Genomic DNA, 24,556 nt, shown 5'->3' with positions numbered 1-24,556 from the left:
AAAAACAAAAAAAAATCTTCTCTAATATAGTAGCTTGATGATTGTCCATCCAATATGTACCATACGACACAAAATCTCCTGAATTAATTCTCATTCAAAACCATATCTCCCAGGTGAGTAAGGTAGCCCTTTTCTTGCTATATATAGAGCATCGGCTGTTTCTGGTATATCATAGCAAACCCTCAAAAGCTTCCTTCTTCTCTAGATTGTGCTCTCTTCTCATCTCTGACGAGCCATGACTAGAAAGAAAGTAAAACTAACCTACATCAGCAACGACTCGGCGCGAAAGGCAACGTACAAGAAGAGAAAGAAGGGCTTGATGAAGAAGGTGAGTGAACTCAGCACCCTTTGTGATGTTCAAGCATGCGCGATTATTTACAGCCCGTATGACTCTCAACCGGAGGTCTGGCCATCGCCGTTGGGAGTCCAGCGGGTTCTTGCCCAGTTCAAGACCATGCCGGAGATGGAGCAGAGCAAGAAGATGGTGAACCAAGAGAGTTTTCTGCGGCAGCGGATCGCCAAGGCCAACGAGCAATTGAAGAAGCAAAGGAAGGAGAACCGCGAGAAGGAGATGACGAGAGTGATGTTCCAGAGTCTGACTGGGAAATCCCTCCAGGGTTTGAGCATGGTTGATTTGCATGATTTGGGGTGGCTGGTTGACCAAAATTTGAAGGAGATCCACAACCGGATGAAGAGTCTGAATGATCAGGAATCTAAGAGCCAAGTGCAACTACAACCAACGGTGCTGCCTGCAGCTGCTGCAACAGCGGCGGAGGGTGAAGTGGAGAGGCAGCAGGGTTTTGCGCTGAACAATAATGTGGACACCGCAGTGCAGAGGCAGCATCAGCCATGGTTCATGGACATGATGAACGTCCCACAAGATTATCAGCAGCAGCATATGGCAGGGCTTGGTGGTGGAGATGAGGTGCATATGCTGCCATTTCCAGCGGATCACAGCCAAGTTAATGCAATTTGGTCTAATAATTCCTTTTACCCTTAAGTTGCTTCTGTATTATTATTTTTATAATTCAGCCTCGAACCACAGCAGGGTTTTAATCTCGAGGCATGGAAGCAGTGTGTTGGTCTCTCTCTGTTTTTTTATATGTAATAAAAGTAGATCACATCAAATGATCGTTTCAACTTTTAATTCTAATATTAGTATATTATATTTGTATTCTTCAATATTATTTGATACCATCAACTTATTTCATACATTTGAATACATAAATGATCTCTTATTCAAATGATTGTTTATAATAATTATCTTTAAATGAATATTAAGAAATTAAACAGTTTTTAATTACAATATTTATACAGTGAAGATTCTTTATTCATTAAGAGATATATGTACATATGAAAAGACAATCTTTATTATAATAGAACCATGATATTCTATAAATAAAGAATAATACTTGGCTACTCAAAAAATGAGTAGGAGTTCTTATTCAAAATTGTTGGTTTCTAGATCAAAGACGTTCGTGTTTATGATTCATACTATTTATATTATAAAATCACTCTATACAAATCATATCTGGAAAAAAATCCATTAAAACTAAGGTTCTTTAGTCATCAAATTATATAATAACAAATAAATTGAAATAGTAAAAGTATTACGAATCGTCTATCTATTTGCCACAGTTGATTAACTTGACGACCTTAGTTCTAATTCATTTTTTGTAGAGATGATCTTGACATAGTGATTTATAATATGAAAGGTTCAAATTATAAGCACAAAGTTCTGTAAATAAAAAATGATAATTTCGAATAGGAGTTCCTACTCATCCTTAAGTAGCCAAACATATGCATGAAGAAAAATAACCTTCAAGTAGTCTTAAACAATTGTGGTCCCAATTTGGCCAGTTATATATAAGAATAAACTCTACATTATAAGTTATAATTTTCTAGGTGCCGTCTTAAGAAACTTGGCCACATAATAATAGTTGTCAATAACTAAAACCATATGCGATATTGTTACAAATAAAAATTTAACATGAAATAAACATTTTTTCTGGAATGAGAAATAAAATATTTACAAATTGGGTTGTCTCTTTTTCAAATGTCACAGCTTGGAATTAGAATGCTCAACTACTGATGTAGTTGTTTGTATCCGTAACACATTCATTAAGGATAACTAAGTAAAAAACACCTCTATTTGTACGTGGTCCAATGCTCTAGTGGATATAGTGTTGAGTTTTACTCATGGACCTCGGGTTCGAAACTCCCAGTCACTCCTCTAATTCCCCTCCCCTTAATAATGGTAATAATAATAATTTTAATTAAAAAACCTCTATTAAGTAATAACCTCCCTATAGTTATAAAATTGATTGAATCTTAGCATTATGACTATATTGTTGCAGTCATATTTAGAATAGGAATGTGATCGTGTAAATTCTAGTGTATATAGAGATATCTTGGAATATTCTCTTTAGTAGTTAATATCCTATTAGAGTTGTAATTGTAAAAGGGTAAGGATTTAACCTTTCCTACTACTATAAATAAAGGTACAATGGGGTGATACAACACACACCTCATAATTAAATCTCTCTCTTCTCTCTCTCTTGCCGCCGGCCTCTCTCCCTCTCTAGTCCTAAATACAGTTCATTCAAACAAACCTACAAAATTCAAAGGCTTTTCTTTGTTTTCTTCCAATCAGGTACGCTTAAAATAAAGTAAGATATTTGAAACATCAACGAAGCATGAAAACATTCCCCATGATGTATGAACCCCCTATATTTATATTTTTCTTTCTATATATGTATTGTATATGTTTCATATATTTGTCAATATATATATATATATATACGTTTCATGCATTATGTAATTATTTTGCTACGTGGAATTTGTGAGTCAAAGCATATAAATAAATTAGAAGCAATTTAGGATTTTCAAACCCTAGATATGTCGAAAAAAAAAAAATTTAATGTGGCACGACTGTGGCTCGCCACCGCACCGCTGTAAGAACCATCACCGACCACTGCAGTTGGCTTGTAGCCTAGCTGCGTGGAGCAAACATGGGAACGATGTTGTTTGAAGCCTTGGACCACACGGCAGTAACCCTTTGGGCTATGCTACTCACGCCAGACAACCCAGGCCTTAGGCCTGATAGGGTAATCACGAGCCTTAGCCCAAATCAAGAAAGCCTGGAGCTTTCTTGGCATTGTCCTGCGCGTCCCTAGCCTAACTCCAGCAGCCCAAAGTTGCTAAGCCTTTCTTGACCCATGCCTAGGCTACATGGCCCAGAGGCCTGCAGCCCTTCCATGGCCCAAATAACTGTAGCCGAGCTGCAAGGCCTGTCTTCGCATTATTTTTTCGACCTCATGCCAATTTTTTACATCCTCGCGTTATAAATCATGCCCAAATAATTTTTTTTTGGGTGCTTTGGTTTACGCTAATTAATTCTAATTTAATTATCACTTGATTTATCACCAACCGAAGCTAATATGACCTGTCTGTCATTATTTTGCTTCCATGATTAGCCCCGTTTGGTCCCGATCTAATGAATTAATTAAAAGTGACATGCAGTCCATTAATCTGATAATTAATCCAAAATTATTAACATGAAGATCACTTTTGGACATTAACAATTCAATAATTTATTTTTCTATTTTGAACCGTTGACAACCTTTCGTAGTCCTGAATCACTTATACTTGAGTTCTCGAAGCAACTAAAATACACTACACTTAAATCAACATATTGCATTTTGTGTTCTTGCAGGAACTTCTCATTTATGAACTAATCGTTCATAAAACTAAATTGAACCTGTAAGTTTTCATTCAAAACTTACCACATGAAACTTGTAGCTTTCATGTTTAAATTAAATCAATACATGTCTATAGAACCTGAATGTTCTATGATGTATGTCTATAGATTACCATATGACTAACCATGTTGTACCCTCTGTTTTAGGGACATGTCAAACTTGAACAAGCTCGATTTCACAGCTTTAGAAGTATCTGGAAGAAACTACCTGAAGTGGGTTCAAGATGTGAAGCTCCGTCTTACTACAAAAGGTATTAGAGCCATCATCGAGGCACCTATCGACGCTAACCCTGTTAATGAAGCTCAGAAAACTATTGTAATGATCTTCATTCGAAGACACATCAATGATGCACTCAAGATCGAGTACCTCGCTAAAGAGGACCCACACACCCTTTAGCTTGCTCTGCTGATCATTTCAATCACCAGAAAGTCATTTACTTGCCCGAAGCAAGACACGACTGGCAGCATCTACGATTCCAATACCTTAAGTCCGTGAATGAATACAACTCTGAAGTTTGTAGAATCCGACCACTGATTAAGTTCTGTAAAGTGGACTTATTAGATGTAGATCTCTTGGAGAATATTTATTCAACCTTCCATGCCACTAATATTGTCTTGCATCAACAATATAGGGCACATAAGTTCATCAATTTTTCCGATTTGATCTCTTTTTTACTTCTTGCTGAAAAGCAGAACCAACTTTTGATGAAAAATCATCAAGCTTGACCCACTAGCATGAACGTTGCTCCTGAAATGCATGCGACCAATTCTAGCAGCCATAAACGGTGCAAACATGGTAATGGGTGGCAAGCCCACCCATGGGCCCAAGGTCAACAGAGCCAAGGCTTACCTAAAGGAGGAAATTTGACCCAGAATAGCCAGCATCTTGCACCTAAGGCCCCAAACTTCAAGAATAAGGGAAAAACTACCATTCAATCGCCTTCCACTGAAATGGACATGTGCTACCATTGTGGATCAAAGGATCATTGATCACGCGCAAGGAACAAAATGCCGATAATATCGGTGATATATCGCCGATATTATCGGTTTTTCGGCCGACTGATATTTTAATAGGTATCCAAGGGGTTTTCGTCAAAATATCGTGATATTATCGCAAAATTTCAGAACTGTGCAAGTCAGAGACGAACGCCGGAGCTTCTACAGCTCCGGCCGACTGTAAAACAGCCCCTAGACTCCGATCTAGGTATGAAAATGAAATAGAAGACGAGAGGAACGTTTTTATAACGTCCGTTTGCCGTGAAACGGTCGGAGGTGTTCGGAAAGTTCGTCGACACCCACGGCCTTGCCGGAGATGGGTGTGCCTATTCCAGAGCCGATTTCATCCCAAAAACCTTGCAAAAACACGAGATACAACTTCAATTTCACATCTAAGCTTCGATCTAGAACAAAAAAAGAAAAATCCGAAGCTTACCTAACCAGAGAAATTGAAGGAACTCGCCGGAGCAGGTGCGATGGTGTGCGTGTGGGTCTCGGTGCAGAGAGAAATGAGAGGTGTATGTGGGTCTCGGTGTAGAGAGAAAGGAGAGGGAGGAGCAGAAGGCCGTGGTGTGTGTGTGGGAGAAGGGAGAAGAGAGATCGAGAGAGATCGAGAGATCTGTGTGTGTGTGTGTGTGGGAGTGGAGAATGGAGAGAATAGAGAAGGATCGAGAGAGAGAGACAGAGGTCTGTGTGTGTGATTGATAGGATTAAAAGCACACCATAAAGTAGCACACAAATATCCTATTGATTTTCCTTATTAACAATAAGATTGGTCAGTTGTAGCATATGAAAATAAGGGTCTTTCCTGCAGAAGATTGTTTGATCTAACTACTTAAAATATCACAAAAACTGGTTGATGTCCCTACTGACCAGCCACTGAAAAATAATTATTAGACCGACTTATGCTTATCTAAAGTTTACTAAATTTTATATGACAACACTAGACACACAGAGCTACACTCACACAAATTTTTGGAGTTGATTTTCTATTTAAATTAAATTGAACAAAAACAGGACAGAAACAAATTTTAAATAGTTCATAAATTAAGAAAAACGAGTTAGGGGAATTGCTATCCACCACCAAATAATCATGCAAACATGTATGTTTCATTCAAATTCCTTTTATTTCCGGATGAAGATGCTCAAGTTGGCTCAATGTTAGAACTCAACCTATTACTCTTTCTTACGTAGTATGTTAAGAGAATGGCGTTTTCAACTTAACTTAGTCCCTAGTATGTAATCTAGAATGGCGTGTTCATAGATTTAACAAGTAGAAATCATTAAGAACGAAAAGAGTTTGAGTCATCATAAGGCATCGTAAGTACTGGCGTTGTCTTACTTATCCTAGAAATTGGTTCACATGTTAATCGCAATTAACAAGTACTACTCTAGAATATATGTAGGTCCTCATTCGACAAGGGCAGGCACACACATATTCATAGCATTAGAATCCTAGATATGCTTACTACGTATGCATCCATAGAAAACAAATAAAGAATTCATCAATGAGACAAGTAGTGAACCAATTTTCATCCATTCATAAAAGTAATTCAACGAAATGTCATAACAAAATTGCAATCATATTCGGGGCTTCAAAACAGCCCCTAACTACTAAAAATTTAGTTACACACAATCCTTAAGTTAAAACAAAACATAGACATGAGTTTGAGAAGATAGAACCGAAAGAAATCGACCGAGGCCTCCTCTTCTCTTCCTTCCTTCCCCAATGCTGCTTTTAAACCAATTCTTGCTGCATCATTTTCTTCTCCTTAACTCACCCACTAATAGCCATTTAGTGATGACAATAAGTGAGAGGAAATGTGGTAAAACAATTGTAACACTTTAGGTAGCCTTTATGCCAATTACTCCCTCTTAATCCTCATTTTTAATTTCATTTCCTCTGATATTTGAATAGGTGTCAGCTGACTTGTTCTTGGCTGCATCAGTTTTGACAACTAGATTTATTGGGTTTATTGCTTTCATTGCAGTTACAAACTGCCCAGTCTCTTGTGAACCTTTCAGTGTTAAAACAGCCATAACTTCTTCTACGAAAATGATATTAACAATCCGCGAAATGCTCCAGAAAATAGACATCCGTAGCGTTCCAAGAATATAAGGTTCATTCTCTAATTCATTCTGAGCTGTTCGCAACTTTCTTCCAAAGTCAGCTGATCTGCACAGGCAGTTTTGACGAATTTGTTACTAAAAATCCTACTTGTGCTAATTTTCTTTTATTTGCTTGACAAATCCCACAAAACACAAAAACAAAGTAAATAGCTCAAAAATATAAGGAACTAACTAAGAAAAGAGAAGTGAATTTGATGTAAAATATATATAAATATGAGCTTATCAGTGATGTTTGTGTGCGTGCGTTGTGTTCGTGTGTGGTTGCGTGCGTTGTGTGTGTGTGTGTGGGGTTCCTCCTGTCAGGAGGACACATGACTCACTCAGGATTCCTGACAACTTTTACAATTATTTTGACAATTTTAGACCACTTTTACAATTATAACTTGTACAATTTCAGACCATGAATGGTGGTTTCATTCAAAACCGTGTGCCACTGTGATATTCTTTCAAGAGGTGGAGTATCAGAGCCATTCAGAGAATTTTCGTTTCTTATTCTTCCCTTACCCCTTTCAAAGCTGCCACTGTGATATTCTTTCAAGAGGTGGAGTATCAGAGCCATTCAGAGCATTTTCGTTTCTTCTTCTTCCCTTACCCCTTTCAAAGCCATTCAAGATCCATTCCAGAGCTTGAACACAAAGGGTTCCATATTTAAAGTAAGTTTACAAACTTATATTTATATTATTGTAATTTATACAACAACAAAAAAATTTGTGTGGACTCGTATGTTAATTTTTTTAAGTAATTAATACTTGCATGTTAGTTTTTGTAAGTAATTAAGTAATGTTAACAATTACATGTTAATTTTTTTAAGTTATTAATACTTGCATATTAGTTTTTGTAAGTAATTAAGTAATGTTAACAATTACATGTTAATTGTTTTAAGTAATTAATACTTGCATGTTAGTTTTTGTAAGTAATTAAGTAATGTTAACAATTACATGTTAATTTTTTTAAGTAATTAAGTAATGTTGTATAATTATTCCCTAGGATAATTTTAATATGTTTAATGTTATTTATTATTTTATTAATATTAGGTTTTATTATCAAATTGGATTATTATTCATTAAATTGGATTATTATCAAATTGGATTATTCATTAAATTGGATTATTATTAAATTGGATTATTATCAAATTGGATTATTATTCATCACTATGTTTTATATTAGGATTATTTTTTTTTATCAAAATGGATTATTATTCATTAATATTAGATTTTATTATTCCATATTATTTTTATAATTACTTAAATTTTTACAATCATTTTCTTTACTTCATATTTAATTCTTCTGTAGAATAACTTTATTATTTAGGTTCTTTTATATAACCGTCATCACTACTATTTTTTTTGGCCAAAAAATAATTGTCTAATTTTCATGAAAAATAAATATAGGTACGTTTAAGATGTCCAGTGGAGTTACTAAACGTGATCCAGCTTGGGAACATGGAGACCCAATAGACGGAAACAAACATGGCACAATTTGCAAATATTGTGGTCGGGTAATGAAGAGTGGCGGAGTGACACGACTTAAGTACCATCTTAGTGGATTAGATCCAGCAAAAAATGTTCAACGATGCGATAATGTCCCCCCATAAGTGAAGGCATTCATCAGCACATTATTAAAAAATAAAAAACAGCAGAAGGAAAAGATAACACATGGAATGGAAAATATTCGAGCAGGGCTACAAGGAGAAGTCTATGGCCAAGCGGTTGACAGTGATGATGATGACGATGAGGACGAATGTGATGATGACATAGGACCTGAAGAACGACGCAGTTTGAAACAAGCATTACGTGCCTCCAAACAGTCAGCATGGGAAAGAGAACACCTTTATAAAATTCCTAATAGAGCACAAGGTTCCGGGATAAGTGGTGGTGCACAAATGAGACGAGGAGGCAGTCTTAGAGAATCACAACCAACACCACCAATAGCCCTAAGTTTATATAAGTCATCCAAAGCATGTCAAAAGAGTGTTTGGAGTTATTTCATTGGAGGTAATGTGAAGGAGGGAATGGGGCATCTAATTAGCAAGTTCTTTATGTATGAAAATGTCCCTGGTGAGAAAGCATCATCACATCATTTCAAAAATATGGTAGTGGGATGTCAACAGGCCGGTGTTGAAGTACAACCTCCCACTCCCTATGAGATAAGAAACAAATATTTGGATATGGAGTATAAAGACATTGGCGAGTATGTTAGCAAGTTGAGGTCAAAGTGGGAAACTAATGGTTGCACAATCATGTGTGACGGATGGACCGGCCTGACCAGATTGTCTATCATAAACTTCATGGTATACTCCAAGGGAAAGACAATTTTTTTGAAGTCTGTTGATGCTTTAGACCATATAAAGAACTACAAGTATATTTACAAATTATTGAGGGATGTAATCATGGAGGTGGGAGAGCATAATGTTGTCCAAGTCATGACCGACAACGGTTCTGCATTTGTCAAAGCTGGAAAAAAAGTTAATGAAGCATCATAATGTGTTTTGGACATCATGTGCAGCACATTGTATTGATCTCATGTTTGAGGCAATGGGGAAGAGAGAGAACGTACTACTGTGGTAAAAAGAGTTAGAACGATCACAAATTATATTTACAATCACGGTTGGTTGTTGGCAAAGATGCGTGAATTTTGCAAAGGAAAAATTATTCATCCAGCTACCACTCGATTCGCCACCAACTATATTGCATTAGACAGCCTACTTAAGAAGAAAGCAGGGTTGAAGTAACTATTTACTAGTGATGATTGGGCCAACCACAATTTCAGCCGCTCAAATGTAGGTCGTATGGTGGAAAGTATAGTGCTTGATCATGCTTTTTGGACTCAATCAGAACATGTGTGCCAAGTGTTTGAACCTCTTTACAAAGTTTTACGGATCGTTGACACAGAAGTGTATCCTATTATGGGGGCAATATATGAGTTGATGCGTGTAGTGAAGGATGAATTGGAAAGAAAACATGGTGCAAGGTGGGTCATAAAGATAATTGAAGACCGATGGTATAAAACATTATACCACGATTTGCATGCATCAGGTATAAATTATGTCATAATTTGCAATTCATTTCTTTAGTTGCATAAGTATTAATTCTCTTATAGAGTATGTGTTTCTTTGAATAGCATATTATTTGAATCCTCTATACCAATACAGACCCGGTGTTGGAGATGATGGTACCCTTATACGTGCTGTACATAATGTATACTCTAAATTAGACCCTGCATCACCAGCAGTTGGCCAATTTGGAAATGAGGTACACAATTACTTGAATTATAATAATTACTTTGTGGATTAAACTAACACGATTTATTGAATTCAGCTAACATGGTTTAAAGATGTAAGAAGAACTTTTGTAGAACTAACATCAGTTGTTGCTCGAACAAAAATGTCTCCTAGTGAGTGTAAACATATTTCACGATAAGTTTATAATAGAATTTGTTGGAGTTATTAGGCTCATCAACATTGTTTTTCATTGTAGCTGAATGGTGGATCATGTCTGAGACTGATGCACCAACTGTGAGAAAGTTAGCAATTAAAGTATTATCACAAACAACTTCCTCATCTGCTTGTGAAAGAAATTGGAGCACATTTGCACTCATACACACAAAGCAAAGAAATAGGTTGGCTCATAGTAGGTTGGAAAAATTAGTTTATTGCCACTACAACATGAAGCTTCAAATTCGAGATAAGGAAGCAGAAATAAATCATGTCGACCGTGATGACCTACTAGATGTGTTTGATATTGTTGCTGAAGATGATGGTACAGAGGGTAACCAACTTTATCAATGGATTAGACGTCTTCATTTAGATGATGATGAAGGCAACCCAGCTTCCAGAGTTGCTGAAGAAGCACGTAATGAAGGGATAAATGTAGAAAGAGTATTAGCGGAGGAGGTGGGATCTGGCAGCGCTGACTCTTTGGAAGAACTTTTGCGCCCAAGACCAAGAAACACTGGAATTCCACATTCTTCCAATCCTACACAACCACAACATCGTGCTGATACCAATGATAGCTCTAGTACAAGATCAAGAGGAGACTCACCTACCACCGGAGGTGGGAATGATGAAGGATATAGTGGAGCTGGAGGTAGTGGTGGTGGATATGGAAACTATGTTGAACCACCTCCCGGATTTATGAGCCCCTTCACTGGTGAGGCAAACTTCACGCATGCAACATAGGATGAGAACCATGGCAGTAGGCCGGCAGGACCATGAATTTGTGCTATAGGGAAGGACTATACTCGTAGAGAAAGAGGCAAGGGGATTTTGTCAAGTCAAGAAGATGACTCGTTATCTATAACTTTGGACTCTGTTGGATTGGGAAGTAGTAACTATGGTTATACTCATAACCAACCATTTCCCTACCCTTCATATCCGATTCCTGTTGGGATGGAATCGAGTGACTCATGGAAACAATCCGAGACTCAATCTTCAAATGATTTTTCTTATGGACAATGTCAACCAATCTCGGATCCATATGGGTGACATGTTAACAATTACATGCAAAACTATTTTGGGGATTTATCATTTGATAACTACTCTTCACAATACACTCACTCTACACATAGAGATGATGAAGATAGTGAAAAATTTGAACCTCATAGGAACTCTATGTGGTACTAAGTCACTCATGTATCTTACCATGCAATGTATAAAGTGTAAAATATTGTACTGATTCATTATATATAAATAATTATGGTGTGTTTAAACTTCTTTCATTAATTACTACATATTTTCTACATTCACAATGTTTGCCAGCTCGCTATATAATCAACTTAATAATGTTAAATCCATCATGCAATGCATTTCCTTCCAATTTTTTGTGATAAACTAATAGATAATTGACTAAATAAACATCCTGCAAAGTTTCAATAAAAATTTCCAAGTTTTTCTTACAATTTCTGTGGTTTCCATATTATTTTTATCGATATCGATATTATCCCGATATTTCCATCGATATTTCCGTGTTTTCGGACTACCGATATTTCTGATATTATCGATATTTAATACCTTGATCATGCGTATGCAGAGCTACTCCTGAGACTATTGCCCAGTATCATTCTCGTCATGAGCCTAACTTTGCCAATGTGGAACATCCTGAAGATGCTACTACATCCATGGAGATATCAAATTTTTAGGAGGCATCAAATTTTATGGACGAATAAGTTTTATTCTCCTAGACATGTTTTTAGGGTGTTTTTTTACCCCTAGTGGCCAAACCCACTAGGAGGGGCCTAACCCCCTATTTTTTTTTAGGTTTATGGTTTAATTTTTAGACAATTTTTCTAAGTATTTGGAATAATTTGTTTGGTTTTGGTTTGTTTTGAATTATGGATAATTATTTTATGGATATTATCTCTCGAATTGATTAATTGAATGAATGGAATTATATTTATGCATGTGACTAATTCAATCAATTTATTTATAGATATGTCTAGTGGGGAAGTTAGTTGTTTGGCTGATAGTGCTACTAGGCACACCATATTGCGTGGCAACATTATTTTACTAACTTTATACTTAAGAAAGCACCTCTAACAACCCTCTCAGGCTCATCCAACCTGATTGAAGGATACAAAAAGGCCCGTATAATGTTGTCTAATGGTATTGAATTAACCATTAAAGAGGCCCTCTATTATCCATGTTCCGGAAGAACGTTGCTGAGCTTTAGAGATATTCGAGATAATCAATATCATATTGAAACCACTGAAGAGAATGGATCTCAATATCTTTGTATCACTTCTTACGAGTATGACCAAAAACGTATTCACGAGAAGCTGGAACATCTCCCGAACGAGTTGTACATCACCACCATTCGCGGTATAGAGACCCACCATGTGGCCGGCCCTGAGCCTGAGTTCCAGAGCACTTTGTTACTTTGGCATAACCGTATGGGACATCCCGAACGTGATATAATGCATCGTATCCTCAAATCATCACATTTACCTCCCTACATTGGATTCTCGCCAGCAAAGCTTGTTTTTTGGGGAAGTTGAATACTCAACCCTCAATTACAAAGATTATTCACAACCCTCCTAAGTTTCTTCAGAGGATTTAAGGGGATATTTGTGGACCTATCCAACCAATATGCCGGCCATTTAAATACTTTATGGTGTTGGTTGATGCATTGACACGTTGGTCATATGTCTGCATATTGTCCACACGCAACACTGCATTTGCGAAACTCCTAGCACAAATTATTAAGCTTAGGGCTCACCATCCTGATTATCCGATCAAGTCGATTCGACTGGATAACGCTAGAGAGTTTACGTCACAAACTTTTGACGACTATTGCATGTCAGTTGAGATTGAAGTCGAACATCTTATACCCCATGTTCACACCCAAAACAACTTGGTAGAATCTTTCATAAAGTGCCTTCAATTAATAGCTCAGACTTTGGTTATGCGAACCAAACTGCTGATATCTGCCTGGGGCTATGCAGTATTGCATGAAGCTATGTTGGTCCGCCTGAGGCCTACTATTACCCAACCTCATGCACCGTTACAGTTGGTTACTAGATATGAGCCCGACGTCTCGTATTGACGTGTGTTTATGTGCGTAGTCTATGTGCCAATAGCGCTGCCACAACGTACCAAAATGGGTCTTTAGAGAAGAATGAGAATTTATGTCCGTTATGATTCGCCATCAATTATTTGCTACTTAGAGACCTTGTCAAGAGAATTCTCTACTGCACGTTTTGTGGATTGTCACTTTGATGAGACAGTCTTTTCGTCATTATGGGAAATAAGCATGCTAACGTTCCTGTAGAATGTCACGAATTGTCATGGTATGCACTCACTATATCTCATTTAGATCCTCACACTGCCCAGTCTGAAACCAAAGTGCGACGAATTATAGATCTTTAGAGTATTGCTCAAAGCATGCCGGATGCTATTACTGATTTAGCAAAGGTCATAAGATCACATATACTTGTTGCAAACGCACCTGTAAGGATAGACGTACCTAGAGTACGCCGTAATACCGCCTGGTAAGGTCGAACCGTCCTCGAGGGTGGGGCGGCCGCACCTTCTACGCAGCCCGGTACATTGGTGGCTAACCAATCATTTACTTCTACCTTGAAGCGTGGTAGACCCCCTGGTTCAAAGGATTCATAACCCCGGAAGAGGAAAACGGCATAAACTAGTGATCCTAGTCTGATCCGACCATCTCTTACTCATCTGTTCTAACACATACGGTTATTATAGATTACGGTGATGTCTTAGACGAGACAACTCGACCTCCTAAGAATTGCGAGATTTTTGTCCACTATGCAGTATTGGATGAGGTTTGGAATCGAAATAAGATGATAATCGACGATGAATTTGCATACACATTAGTTACTGACATTATACTTAGTGATGACATTGAACTACGTTCCATTGATGAATGCCGATGTAGAACGGATTGGTCAAACTGGAAACAAACAATCAAGGTTGAACTCGATTCGCTCGTGAAACGTAAGGTGTTTGGAGCTATAGCTCCTACTCCATCACATATGAAACCCGTGGGCTACAAGTGGGTCTTCGAGGAAGCATAATGAGAAGAATGAAATAGTGCGATACAAAGCACGCCTAATAGCGCAAGGCTTCTCTCAACGCCCTAGGATTGAATACGAGAAGACGTATTCTCCCATAATGGATGTCATAATATTCCACTACCTTATTAGTTTGGTAGTTTCTGAAAAACTGAATATGCAAATTATGGACGTGGTAACCGCGTATTTCTATGGGGATCTAGATACGAAAATCTACATGAAAGTTCGAGAAGGACTTCCATTGACTGGTTCAAATAGTTATAGACCACGAAACACTTTCTTTATTAGATTGAGGAGATCACTCTACGGATTGAAACAATCTGGGTGGATGTGGTATAACCATCTGAGTGAATATTTGACAAGTCAAGGTTAACAATGAATTATGTCCATGTGTGTTCATAAAGAAGTCACATTCCAGATTTGCGGTCATTGCAGTTTATGTAAATGATATGAACCTCATCGGAACTACCACAGAGCTTGAGGAAATTTTCGTTCACTTGAAATCGGAATTTGAGATAAAAGATCTTGGGAAAACTAAATATTGTCTAGGCTTGAAGATTGAGCATTGTTCGGATGGAATCCTGGTACATCAATCGAACTACACATAAAAGGTGTTACGACGTTTTAATGAGGATAAAGCAAAGCCTTCGAGTACTCCTATGGTCGTTCGGATTCTAGATGCTAAACAAGATCCTTTCTATCCCAAGAAGGATAAGGAAGAGATTTTGGAGCCTGGATTTCCATACCTAAGTGTAATTGGTGTTTTATTGTACTTGGCTCATTGCACTAGACCTGACATCTCATTTGCTGTTAATCTTTTGACTAGATACATCAATGAGCCTACACGCAGACACTGCAATGGTGATAAAGAGATTTTCTGCTACCTCAAAGGTACGATGGATTTGGGCTTGTTCTATACCCACAAATCCTTGAGAGGGGCAGCCGCCTTGATTCATGCCTTGTTGGTTACGCAGATGCTGGTTATCTGTCTGACCCACATAGGGCATGTTCTCAAATGGACTATGTCTTTACCGTTTGAGACACCGTTATATCTTAGAGGTCTACCAAGGAAATGCTAGTTGCGACTTCTTCAAACCATGCTGAAATCCTCGCCCTGCATGAAGCATCGCGTGAGTGCTTTTGGTTGAGAGCAGTTATGGAACATATTCGAAGCACTAGTGGTCTTACTACCGTTGTTGACCTTCCTACAATGATCTTTGAAGACAATGCAATATGTATCGAGTAGTTAAAAAAGTGATACATTAAGGGAGACAACACCAAGCACATAGCACCAGAGTTCTTTTATTCTCACCAGTAACAACAACATTAGAACATTGAAATCAAGCAAATCCGTTCCTAGGACAACCTGGCTGATCTCTTTACCAAGTCTACTTTTCAGAAGCTCGTCCAAGGAATCGATATGCATAAATTATCTGAATTGAATTGCTTGTAGTTCTCTTATTTGGAAGTTGTGTCTAACTCAGTGGGAGTATCCTAAAACATACTCACTTGATATTTATGTACTCATTTTCCTATGATTAGGAGCATTTTTCCCACTGGGTTTTTGATACCTAATAAGGTTTTGATGACCCATCCTGGGATGATCATACTCCGTTAAGTTAACTACTTTCGTTCTATTTGACATTTGTTTTAGACATTATGCATACTTCTCACCTTTCTCCTTAGTATATGGGTTTTCACCTGCCTTAGGTTTTACCATAGCGAGGTTTTGTGAGTTTACTACCAATGCATACTTTCTTTAAATTCGAGACTCGCATTCATTCGTTGTGTCGCCGACTTCATCAACTGTTTTAACTTATCTGCTGAAGATCTGATGTGATGTTTTGTTTGAGTATTTACACACTCAAGGGGGAGTGTTACAATCGTATTTAGAATAGGAATGTGATTTTGTACATCATATTGTATCTAGTGATATCTTGGAATGTTCCCTTTAGTAGTTAATATCCTATTAGAGTTGTAATCCTAAAAGGGTAAGGATTTAACATTTCATACTACTATAAATAAAGGCACAATGGGGTGATACAACACACACCTCACAATTCAATCTCTCTTCTCTCTCTCTCTTGTTGCCGGCCTCTCTCCCTCTCTAATCCTAAATACAAATCAGTCAAATAGACCTACAACATATACAAAGATTTTACTCTATACATGTCGATATCCTACTTTCTATCAAATCCTATTATGTGTGTAATCATGAATAATTATTTGTTATAGCACCAAAGTGGTCGGCCTACTATGTCTTATATTGCCAGAGGTTGATTACATTATACACTCTCCAAATTTAAGATGATTTTCAAAGTAGGTCACTAAGTTCTACTTTTCTTCTATTCCACTATAAAGTATTGAAATTCCATCAATTTCTGCATTTGATGGGATTGAATGTATGATAATTCATTAAGCTGATGACATAATTAGCTTGAGATCCTTATATAAACTAACGTGTAAGCCACATTTTACATTACATGGATAAAAAGCCTATTTAATTTAATGTATGAGGAATAAAATGTGTAAATTGAAATAATTTCAAAACTCCAAAATGCGATGTGAAAAAATTAAAATCTAGTATGTAAAATGTAATTAGCCCTCCTATTGCCAATCTTGCACCCTCATAAGGCATATTTTCTTATCCAAGTTCCAAGATGCGTGTTAAGGAAAAACAAATGTAAAGACCAAATTGAACTTAGGCCCAACAAATTAAATATTGGATCATAAAAAATACACAATATTGGGGAGTTGACTCTGTCATACGTCCTCTCCAAGAAAGAGGTTTTCATTGTTTTATGTCTCTAACAAACAAATCTGAGTTGACACCTTCACACCGTGCTCCTCAAGAGTCCACAACAACTCCTTATTACTCATATTTTTTAAGGGTGATGTTAGAGAGATCATCTACTTGAAACATATTTTGCAAACCACACATGATGTGATGATGGTTGTAACTCTTTCTTTAAATTATTATAAAAAAAATTCAACCGTTTATCACCACATCATGTTGTATACAAAATATGTTCTTAAAACATAGTCTCTCTAACACTTTTTTTTAATGACCGCCTATGATTGATTATCAAGGCCAATTTAGTATTGTTGATGGACTAATTTAATAGTAATTTAGTATATGAAATATTATACAGCTCTAATTAACTTGGTTACACTCAAGTCTACGCAAGTACACACATATTTATATACACACACATGTGTGTGTGCGCGCGCGCGCTCAATACCTTAATCAAGGAGGGGCCAAATGGTTTTGACCAAATAAAGCTTCCCATAATTTTTAAACCAAAAACTTGACCAACTGAAATAATCAAAGAGCATGTTGGAAGCAAGAGCTTCAAGTATCTCGTTGTTATATAAAGGGAGTACCTCTGAGCTAATTTAAAACCACCCACACAAATCTAGAGAGAGAGAGAGAGAATATGGTATCAAAGTCAAACAAAATGAACAAGGCTATTTATCTTCTTGCCCTATTAGGGCTGTTTGCAGGTGTTATTCTCAGCTCCTGCTTTCATGGGATTCCAATGAATTTGGAGGAACAACTTAACAGCGACAGTCTTGCACATGGTTTTGGTGAGTTCAAAATATCTTCTCAATTGTCGTCTATCTCATACATTGCGCAATTTGATTTGTAGCTGAAACACGTGTTAGTTACCAACTAATTCTTAGTCTAGTAATACATCTCTTCTCAATGTTGAAAGAGTTCCGAAATAGTAATACTATATCCTCCCCCCGTTGCGCTTTAGCAAAAACATTTATTGTTGGTTTCACTATTTAGCCTTCTGATATCTTTCTGCAATCTGCTGTGCAGTTCAAATACAAGCCACCGCAGCAAGAAGAATGCAAGATGGCTTGATCACCCTGCCAGTTAAATTCCTCCAATTCTTCCTTTCAAGGTCTCTACAGTTCCGTCATTTGTCCGCGCTGCAGCCACCGCACTTTTCTAATTCAATGCTATTCTGGGTAGCATTTACTCGATCGGTTTCTTCCATGTCCGACGACCTCCCTTTGTAATAATATAATAGTTCCAGAAAATTTGGTCGCTACCCTGTAATTACCTAACAACTTCAATCAAAACTAGGCAAAACCAATGCACCGTGACTGCAAAATAAACGCATTCCATATGACGCATATTGTGAAACACACAAAAACACATTTTCACCAGAACATAAGACAATTGAAAACCTGTAGTCTATGCTCCTACCGACGAGTTAATAATCTGGGTCAAAACTAGCAACGTATCATGTGTTCTCTTTGGTTAACTATCAGTACATGGTACTCTTCACTGTAAAAATAGCCGGAATTAAAGGTCAATGCAACTTATCGCCATCCAGCCACTCGAGTGTAGGAACACACTTGACCACAAATGACTTGAAGTTTTCAACAGAAATTGCGTTTCCCACAGTGACTAACTGCTTCAAGCTCATGCTTTTAAGTATCAGAAAAGCTTCCCAATAACTTTTCACATCGGCTCCCCCAGTTACAATTTCTTCATTGTTCCAACTAGCTTCTTCTGTATGAGAAAGAGGAGTAGAACATTGATACCTTGTCGTGTCGATAGTGTGTGAACCTATCTCATTGTACGAGATATCCAAAACTTGCAGTGAATTCAATAGTTTCAAAGGCCCCAGAGCAGTGAAACTGCCGAGCTTGTTGTTACTCAGATTTAAGCAAGATAGAAGCTGCATGGCCTCCAACCCTGTCCAAAGGCCCAAGCATAAGACATTTTTCCTCTTACATGAAAAACAATCAACCACAAAGCTTATTGACTACAGTCCAGCAGCTAGCAAGAAAAAGAACGCTTAAAAAATCAAAATTCTAATCATGGTGATTTTCTCCAACACGCTTCCTAGATATTACTGGTAAGGCAACCCTTTAAATATTGAATTTGTTCCCGACTATATCAGCCCCACATGAACTGAATGCCCAAAGAAAACTACTAAAGAACAATATATTTTATAAAATCACAACTTTTCCATAAATCTGAGGAAAATACTTGGATAAAAATGTGGAGACCACATAGGCGTTTAAGATGCACAACATGAGCAAAAGAAGTATACCTTCAAGTGAATGAAGTTCATTATGGCTGAGGTCCAGCATTTGGACCCACAGTAATTTCTCAACAGACCCCATCCGCGATAATGATAAGTTGCTTAGTCGTAGGCATACATCATTACCAATGCTCGAAGAAGCCAAGTTTTTATGGCTAAAGCAATGTCTCAGCAGAGACTCCCTATTGGAAGTTATCTGCATTAGTTATAAACATGTAACAAACTGCGGAACTTCAAAAAATGGGAAACCTAAAGTAAATGGAAGTTTTAGTAAGTTCTTATTTAATGACATCCAAATAAATCTTAATTGTCACAGAACACAAAAATAGTTGTCCATCAAAATTCAAATGTGGCTTCTATAAACAAATACCAACATTATATTGGACCAGTCTCAGAAAAAGACCACTTATAACAGTCATAAACATGGTCTAAAAAAGGTCGTACCCAGTGCACAAGGCTCCCACTTTACGCAAGGTCTGGGAGAGGTGAATGTCGGCTAGCCTTACCCCTATTTATGGAGAGGCTGCTCCCAAGTCTCGAACCCGAGACCTACCGCTCATGGGCGAAGGCACTTGCCATCGCACCAAGTCATAAACATGGTCTAATCTAACAAAAATAGATATTTTTCACTTCATAAATTAAATAATCAAGCATAAGTATAGCATCCATTCTATCAGCCAGGGTATACACTTTACCACTGAAGAAATTAGATTATTTAATTACAATCTATGAGTCGGTGTAATCCACAAATAGGTCAGGATCTTCACCCACTGATACAGTCACAGAAGAATATAAATCCAGAAGCACATGCAACAGCATCACCCTGAAAGAATAGAGGATCATAACCTACTACAAGAGGTGGAGAAGAGGTAATTACCTTCCGCAGGAAAACTAGGCTGTGCTCGTCTTTGTAATACTGAGAATGTGATGGGTCCAACTTTATTAAGTCAGTATATAGTTGAAGAACTTCATCAGAGTGGACCATTTTGTTTGTACACGGAGACAGGATAACATCATGAGCTGTTAATAGCCTTGCTAGTGTAAGCTTTCCAATTTTACTGCAAAAATTATATCAAAAGTGGATTATTAACACTCTTGAAATTTCAAACATTCAAGCTTCTCATAAAATGTAGGAGGTCTACCAATTTATCTCTGACACCAATTCTCGGAAGAGTGCTATTTCATTAGCAATACTCTCTGCACGCCAATTTGAAGCCGTAGGCTCATGGACATCATTAATACTTAGTTGACCAATAGGAACTACCTCATGTAGCTCCTGAGATTGTGTTTGGTACGCGTGAAAATTTTCATCTTTCCACAAAACTATGTCCTCGCCCTGCTTTTCTGCTGGTTCAGTTTCAATAGGGCATACACACACTTTGAATGCAAACTGGGTAGGATGGCTATAATGAAAGCCACTTGCAGAAATGAGACCCTGAGTCTGCCCAACACTAACTTTCAGCTGATAAGCTTCTGAAGACTGGGCCTTTGCATCCGGAAATTTAATATGTGTAACCCAAACTTGGGAGAGATGGGAGTTATTTTGTAAGACTGGTTTCCAAACAAGATCTTTTGTGGAAAATGAAGATTCAATGGTTATACTGGATGAGTTTACACCTTCAACAGCTTGATTGAAATAAATAATCAGTGGTACTGTTCCTGAATCAGAATGGAAACTACCAAATGGAGACGAAGAATAGTCACTTGCGTGCCTATTTCTCGACAAAATTACATTAGAACCATGGGCCGGCCAGGAAGAAACAAGAAGAGGAGCATCTGTTTTCATCGTTTGATCAAGAAGCCAAATATAATAAAACCAACCACTTTGATCATCCGGATCCGTAAAAATAGCATCGTGTACATGCTCATACTCATCGTTCAGAACCTTCTCTTTTGGGAAAAACCCTTGAGCCTTTTTCTTCATCAAATTAGACAGGAGCACACTGCAATTTCCGCAATTTCCGCAATTTCCCCAAGATATTCGATTAGTTAATACACATGTTTCATGAGATAAAACTTATAATAAAAAATTTAGCTTTTCTCACTGTTGCAAATTATTTGCAAGACAACCAACGAGTAGATATAGTGCAACCAAAGGAATCCTTAGGAAGATAAAGTTATTTGATGCAATTACGTAAGTATCTTTCAATTTGACTTAGCCTGAAGATTACTAGTAAAAGTCGTGTGATCAGTACACTAGGAACAAGGTAAATTACAATAATATAACAGGCAGCATACTCAGTTCAACATTTGAAAAGACTGCCTTCATTTGGCTTGTAAATAAGCAGAGGAAAGAAAGTCGTTTTCATTTACATATGTAATATATGCAGAAAGCAATAAGTGACAATGGTATGAAAACCTTTTTTTTTTCTCTATACATTCTCTCCACATTCTTGGAAATAACAAAGGAGAGAGGAACAAAATATTTTTCTAAACATTGTTGAGAAATATAACTAAATGACTATAATTCTCTTGACTAAGGGCAGGAATAGGAATTGAAGTCATTTTTATTCTTTAGTTCCCTGCAGACTGCAGTTACTAACATACAGGTATGGGAATCCTTTCACTTCTTAAATTTCACGTGTTTACTAACACATGTGGAATCGGAAAAGTGTGAGCTTTCCCTTGAAATCCACAATCAAATACCTAAAATATTAGATCAACTAGGGGGGACTAGTTGATCCGATTCGGTTTCCTTATTTCCCCTATTTTTAACTTCTCCCAATCCTTCCTGCTCCTATTTCTGTTAACTAAAATGCCCTAAGTGAATCTGAAAAGAAGTTAGCTGTAATAAAGAGATACTTCCCAAAATTTGATTATTTGTTTCAATCTTCAGTCCACGGTTTTTAAAAACTGAAACATGGATAACCAATAAAATAGCTTCCGTCCGCATTTCCTTTTCCTTTTCCTGCTATATTTTGTCTTGCAATAATTGGTAACCAATTACGGCGTTTATTCTTTCTAGTTTCTGCAACGGGGCTTAAGACTTGCTCATCTAACATCTGTATGACTGTTTGTGGCAATGCAACATGCATTGACATGTTTAAAATATACTAACCAATTAAAACAAGTAGCATTCACAATATCCAAAAATGCATATGCAATATAAAGCACATGTTTTGCAATGTTTTCAATCCATACAAAACTTTTAGTTAACAAAAGAGTATCAGAAAGCTCAAAACTAAAAGTAAACCCCATTATAACGTACCTACGATTATGCCAGGCTGAGTAATTGCTGAAATTGTTTTCTATCATTTCCCTAGTATACTCCAACTCTTCCTCGTCCGATCGGTTCAACAATGCAGCAACAAACCTGTAAAGGCATCAAAATAAACAAAGTAAAGGAAACCGATATCATCCAACGCAAATATGAAATCGCAGACTCTTCATTCCTCGAGCGGGAGAGTTGTAACTAACTCGTACCTCCGGTAGTTCCAAGCATGAAAATTCCGGGGATCCAGCTGCTGAAACTGCTTGAGAAGCTTCATTTCGCGGTCTAAAACCGAACGCCCCTTGCTTAGCACCCATTTTCGATGATGCCAAGCTCCGTAGGACTTAAAATTTTGTCTCAGAGCACTTTCTACCTAAAACACACACACACACACACAAAACCCCAATCAATTCAACATTTCAATGAATTCGAACTTCATCTCAACAAAAATAAAGCGCCACTTCGACATTTTTCGAAACTCGAATAAGTAAATGCGTGCGTACGAGTTTGAGTTCTCGGTCGATGATGGACTTGAGCGAGTCGGGATCGGACTCGGAGCACCGATCGAGGTTTTGCTGGACGACGAGTTTTCGGTAGTTCCAAGCGGTGTAGAACTCGGGGTTTTGCTCGAGGAGTTTGCCGCTCAACTGTAAGGCTTCGTCGGTGTAAACCTTGTTGTGGTGATTGGAGAAGAAGTGCGACTGGAGAGCCCGGAGCGCTTCGGCTCTGGCGGCGGAAGCGGCTTCGTCTTCCGGCTTCGCTGGTTTCCGAGGTTGTCCGTGCATTTTGCTTCGACTCGAAGGATCGGTTGGCTTTTGGGTTCTAAATTTGCGGGGCTGTAAGATCAGATCCTCTGGGAATTGAGACTTTTCGTATGCTACCGTTTACATAGACGACGACTAAAATGTTATGCTGCAAAACTGTTGTGATGAATTTGAAGTTGTTGCCACCACATACCATTGTCGTTTAATGGTATTTTTATTTGTAACTGAATGGTTTTGAGTTTGATTCTCAATATTTGTGAATTTGAATTATATTATTGTTAGTATACTCTGAAACTTAACTCATTCCTTCAAAGTGGGTGTAATATTAAAAAATATACACTTATTAAGATAAATTAGAGAGAACAGTTGGGGTGGGAGGATCGGAGGATTTTGTTTTTGACTTTTTTTTTTAATATTGGATATATTTTAACATTACTTGTAGGTAGGGTTTGAATAATAAATAAATAAAATTTAGACCTGTAAAATTACACTATTGCTCATCATTTTTTTGTGTGATAGAAGACTAAATAGTATTTTCACCATCTTTTGGTTAACAAAGATGGTTTCATTCATGTAGTTTTAGATTTACACAGTCACACAATTTCAATAAAAACATATTTAGTGTAAATATATTCTCCGACCTCTTAGTATAAATATATCATTATATTATCAAAAAAATAATAATTATAAAAAAAAAATTCATTCCAAAATTAGTCCAATTATAAATTATAATAACCTCCGCACTATACTAAGTTATAATTTTTAAGGGTGAACTGCCAATTTAGTCTCTGAATTATCAGATTATTAAAAATTTACCAATTACATCCCTAATATTATAATCAAAGCTTCTATATTCAACTTTCAGTCAATATAAATCACGTTACTTGCATGTGTTACACATTAAAGAGTAAATTGGTAGTTTTTCAAATAGAAATAGTGTATCGAGTTAACTTTGGAGGGTAAATTGGTAGTTTTTCATAAGAAATAATGTAAGTTAATTTTGGAGGGTAAATTAGACGTTAGATTCGTAATCTATACAAAATGTTAGAGGCTTATATACGAGAAAATGACGATATTAAACTCTAAAGTGTGTCAAGTT

The 24,556-nt window shown here is 37.2% G+C and overlaps 2 protein-coding genes across 2 annotated transcripts; one reads left to right on the top strand and one right to left on the bottom strand.

Annotated features, from left to right (window-relative positions):
- Window positions 1-224: 224 nt before the first annotated feature.
- On the top strand, window positions 225-1,182 carry LOC103402060 (agamous-like MADS-box protein AGL80). Its single transcript, XM_008340811.4, has one exon. The coding sequence runs from the start codon at window positions 236-238 to the stop codon at window positions 998-1,000; it is 765 nt and encodes a 254-aa protein (XP_008339033.1). The 5' UTR covers window positions 225-235; the 3' UTR covers window positions 1,001-1,182.
- A 17,351-nt stretch (window positions 1,183-18,533) lies between these two features.
- LOC103401999 (geranylgeranyl transferase type-2 subunit alpha 1) lies at window positions 18,534-23,634 on the bottom strand. The gene is made up of 7 exons (XM_029094279.2): window positions 23,197-23,634; window positions 22,906-23,066; window positions 22,691-22,795; window positions 20,625-21,425; window positions 20,360-20,540; window positions 19,492-19,678; window positions 18,534-19,130 (listed from the first exon to the last, which is right to left on the bottom strand). Exons 1-7 carry the CDS (start codon window positions 23,476-23,478, stop codon window positions 18,742-18,744), a joined length of 2,106 nt encoding a protein of 701 aa, XP_028950112.1. The 5' UTR covers window positions 23,479-23,634; the 3' UTR covers window positions 18,534-18,741.
- Window positions 23,635-24,556: the final 922 nt, after the last annotated feature.

The sequence above is a fragment of the Malus domestica genome, chromosome 15, assembly GCF_042453785.1.
Source record: "Malus domestica chromosome 15, GDT2T_hap1".
In the NCBI taxonomy this organism is placed as follows: Eukaryota; Viridiplantae; Streptophyta; class Magnoliopsida; order Rosales; family Rosaceae; genus Malus; species Malus domestica.
Note: the sequence above shows the minus strand (reverse complement) of the source record. Positions and strands in the feature narration are given on the sequence as shown.